General features: G+C 44.0%; 1 protein-coding gene across 5 annotated transcripts in view; it reads left to right on the forward strand.

The window, feature by feature from the left end:
* Positions 1 to 4,702, forward strand: part of Lrrc29 (leucine rich repeat containing 29) — a 23,781-nt gene that overhangs the window by 10,820 nt on the left and 8,259 nt on the right. For all 5 annotated transcript variants that reach the window (XM_023709431.1, XM_004625879.2, XM_023709432.1 and 2 more), the window contains exon 2: positions 1,729 to 1,830. In XM_023709431.1, the coding sequence (XP_023565199.1) occupies positions 1,729 to 1,830 (102 nt within the window). The remainder of the gene's footprint in view (positions 1 to 1,728; positions 1,831 to 4,702) is intronic.

Below are 4,702 nucleotides of genomic sequence, written 5' to 3' on the forward strand. Positions count from 1 at the left end.
TGTGTGTGTGTGTGTGTGTGTGTGTGTGTGGCCAGCTCAGCCCACCAGGGGGCGCGGCTGGCTGGCATGTGGTGCTGGGGGATCGAACCGCGGTCCATGTGCTTTGCCGAGCTTGTTCCAAGTAGGTGCTTTAGACCACTGAGCCATCTCTCCAGCCCTAGATTTTTTTAAATCGACATTCTACACATACAGGAACTGAACCTTAGAAAGCCAAGTACCTTGTCTAAAGTCATACAGCTAAGATGTGATGGACCTGGGACTTGAATGAGCCTAGGTTCACCTGGCCTTATATCATACTTGTTTATGGGAGAAAGGGGAAAGGGAATATAAGTCTGATGTATTACCAGGATCATCAAGTAGGATGTGTTTCTGGCATTGAAGGGGGAAGTTAGGCTGGGGACAAAGTATGAATTTTGGTTAAGGTTAAAGTGAGGGTGGGTTGAGAACTAGCTTGTGGCTTAGTGGCAGAGCATTTGTGCAAGGATCTGGACTACATACCCCCAAAAAGTGGTGGTTGGACAGTTTAAATAAAGAGCCCAGTGAACACTGGCCATGGGCAATACTGGACTACTACTTGGCAAACAGGACAATATGAAGCTCTTGAAGTATTGATTATACTTATTTTTATAAACAAGATCAAAAGACCTAGGTCTAAGCTTTAAGAGGCACAGAAAAATCCAGAAACAGGGCAGTTGGAAGTGCTAAATGAGAAGGCCTAGGAAATAGTGTCATAGGACTCAGGGAAGATTCTAGAAGAAGACTAGTTAATATCATTCCTGGCCTCACTAGTGACCTCTTTCTTAGTCTACTTCAGTGCCTCCAACCTCAGCACCACCAGCCTCATAGAACAGGTGGAGGGAGGACTAGAGCTTCCCAAGCTAGATGTTGTTAGGATGGTGTTTTAACAGCATCCAGCATAGAAGGAAAATTGGCAATGGAGAAGATGGAGGGGAGGGGCGGGGAGATGGCTCAGTGGAATAAGTGCTTCCCTGGCAAGCGCAAGGACCTGAGTTCAATCCCCAGTTCCACCAGAGAGAGAAAGAGAGAGAGAGAGAGAGAGAGAGAGAGAGAGAGAGAATCTCAAAGCTGGCCCTGTGAGGACAGGAGGAAGCAGAGGGACATCATAGAATCAGAGGAGCACCTGACATGTTGTGTCCTAGATCTATGCAAAACACTATGCTGTGATGCTTTTCATAGCAGCCTGTTTACATTTCATTACAATTGCCATTTTATAGATAAGGAAAACCAGGCTTAGATCAGTTGGCCAAGTAGAGGGTTGAACTAGGTTTATCTTGCTCCAGTGCACCAGGGACTTTCTACCAAACCAAACAGGAAGTTTGATTCTTGGCCTTTTTCCCCCCTTTGAGATAGGGTCCCCCTATACTTCTAAGAAGGTCTTGAACTCTATGTAGCCCAGCTTGGCCTCAAACTCATGGCAATCCTCTTGTCTCAGCCTCCTGAAGGCTGGGATTACAAGTGTATACCATTACACCCAGCTGAGAAAGTTTGATTCTTAAGAGCACAAAACTACACCCAGATGGGGATTCAGTAAAAATTTATTTACAGTAAAGATGCTTGCAGGCTGGAGGAAGAATTGAGTACATCCTGAAGCTTTGGGACCAAGATAAATAAGAAGGCCCTCAATATACTCATGGTGCTCTCAGTTGGACTGAGTTTGGAAGGCCACCCAGCTCTAACAGCCTCAAATGTGCTGTCTTTTTTCTTCAGATGCTCACGTATATCCTGAGCTTCCTGCCTCTGTCAGATCAGAAAGAAGCCTCCCTCGTGAGTCGGGCTTGGTACTGTGCAGCCCAGCATGCTCTTCGAGAGGTATGGTGCCCACCCACCTGTTCCATCTCATCTCTCACTTCCCCTCACACATGGCTCTGCTCATACATCATCCATCTGTCCATCTGTCCATCCATCTGTTCATATATATTATACATTTATATGTACTGGCTTGGATGTGGAGCTGGGGCTGTATAGATGAATATGATGTAGTCCCCTAAGGTGTTCATAGACCAATGAAGGAGACAGACTAATAATATGAGTGATCACAATGCCATGTACTCAGTGCTACGACACTAAAATGAAAGGATACAACAGGGACATGAAGGACGTACGAAGGAGGTTGGCCAGCAGTATGAGGGAAGGACTCCAGAAGGAACAAGACAGTGAAGGTTGGTCCACTGTGAGGACCAGATATGGTGGAAGTACCCAGATATGGAAGAGTTCTGCAAACAACTGGAACTAAGATATATGTGGCAAGTGAGAGTAGAACAGGGCCAGACAGCAAGCTGGAGATGTCCAATGTGACAGACTGGGACTTTCCCCGGTCACCATCACCTGGAAGAATGTTAGGAGAGACTAGCGTCTTAGAATTCTGCTGCATAGTAGATGGGAGGAAGCTGAGTCTGAAAGGGTTGTGGGAAAGCAGCCCCGCCAGGAGGGAAATGCAGATATAAATGCTGGTTTTAATGTTAGCTCTTGTTTTAACTCTGCTTTTGTTGATTCTCAGTGAGGTTGAACAGATTTTCCTTTTAGCTATTTTTTCTTTTTCTTTTTTGGTGGAACTGGGGATTGAACTCAGGTCCTTGCGCTTGCCAGGCAAGCGCTTATCCTACTGAGCCATCTCCCTGGCCCCTTAGCTATTTTTTCTTTCTTGTTTTTTATCCACTTAACTCATAATTAGTATTTTTCTTACCAATTTGTATGAACTTTTTATACATTAAAGAGATTAATTCTTGGGGCCAGGGAGATAGCTCAGTAAAATAAGTGCTTGCTTGGCAAGCACAAGGGCCTGGGTTCAATCCCTGGTTACACACACACACACACACACACACACACACACACACACACGAGATTAATTCTTTATGTTTATTGAAATATATTCCTAATATATATGCCTTTTAATTTGATTGGTAGATATGTAAAATTTTATTTTTTGTATTTTAGGGAAGGGTCTACAGGATGTACAGGGTCTTACTACTAGATCGGACTCGTAGTGATCCTCCTGTTTACAGCCTCCCATGTGCTGGGGTTATAGGACTGTGCCACCATGCCCAGTCTCAATTGCAGTCTCAGCTTGCCCCAGGGTGGGGCTGGCATGGCAGGCCAGGGGATCGAGCCCCTGGCCCCTGCACCTGCTTTTAGGCACTTTAATCCACTGAGCTATTTGGCTGGCCCCACATGTTTTTATTTATTGGACACAGAAGTTAAATTTCTCTCTTGTTGCCTCTTACATGTCCCCCCCAGGCTTTTTTTTTTTTTTGACACAGTCTTTCCTTGCAGTTCAGTTGGCCTCGAACTCACCATGGAGCCCAGGCTAACCTTAAAGTCATGGTAATACTCCTGCCTCAGCCTCCTCAGTGCGGGTATTATAGGCATGTGCCACCCTGCCCAGTGAATAGCCCTTTTCTATTTACATCTTCCATTGTTATTTAAAGATCCCTGGGGCCGGGGAGATAGCTCAGTTGAATAAGCACATGCCTGGCAAGCCCATGGACCTGAGTTCAATCCCCGGTTCCCGCAAAAAAAAAAAAAAGATCCCTTGCCTCTTTGGAGATTTGATAAATATACTCATGTTTCTCTTTTTCAAAACAGACTTTTTTAGAGGAGTTTTAGGTTCACCACAAAAATGCTTCTTTCTTGCCGGACGTGGTGATGCACACACAGGAGGCTGAGACAGGAGGATTGCTGTGAGTTTGAGGCCAGCCCAGACTACAAAGTGAGTTCAAGACCAGCTTGAATTGCATAGTGAAACCCTCCTCAAAATAACAACAACAACAAAAATCTTTCTTATACTTTGAATTTTTATTACTGAAATTTATTTTTCATTAGTGAAACTTGTTTTGATTTATATTATAAGAGAAGCTGGGGAGATGGTTCAGTGGAATAAGCATTTCCTTGGCAAGCACAAGGGCCTGAGTTCAATCCCCCATTCCACCAAAAAAAAAAAAGAAAGAGAGATAAGAGCCTAACCAGGGGGGCAGGGATGTAGCTCAGCGGCACAGTGCCTGCTTGGCAAGTGCCAGGTCCTGAGTTTGATTCCTGATATGAAAAAAAGAGAGACACTAACCAGATTAGTTCTCAAATAATCCTAATATCATCCCAGATTCTTTCTTGTTGGGTTGTAATTATCCTTAGCCACATAAAAATTATGTTTATAAGCATTGTCTATTGTTGAATTATCCAGTGTCAATCTTAATGTCTAAAAGAATTTGATTCTGGACTTGTTGAAAATTTAAATTTCAGGATGTCTATGTGGTGATATACAGTTGGCTACTGAATGTATACATGAGGAATTTTCTTTTTTTTTTTTAGCAATTTTATTTTTATTTATTTATTTATTTTTTGCGGAACCAGGGATTGAACTCAGGCCTTTTTGCTTGCCAGGCAAGTGCTTATTGCACTGAGCCATCTCCCCAGCCCCAGTTGAGGAATTTTCAAGGGAAGTTCTGTGTAATAAATATAGCTTTGGATTTCATTAAAGAATGGATGTTCCAGGCACCAGGGCACAATACCTCTAATCCCAGCTAGCAGGAAGATCACAAGTTTGAGGCGAGCCCCTGAAACTTAGCAAGACTCTATCTTAAAAATGAAGGGGGGGGGGCTGGTGAGATGGCTCAGTGGTCTAAAGCACCTACTTAGAACAAGCTAAGCTAAGCAAAGCACAGGGACCATGGTTCAATCCCCCAGCACC

The sequence above is a fragment of the Octodon degus genome, unplaced genomic scaffold (genome assembly GCF_000260255.1).
Source record: "Octodon degus isolate 3935 unplaced genomic scaffold, OctDeg1.0 scaffold00011, whole genome shotgun sequence".
Lineage (NCBI taxonomy): Eukaryota > Metazoa > Chordata > Mammalia > Rodentia > Octodontidae > Octodon > Octodon degus.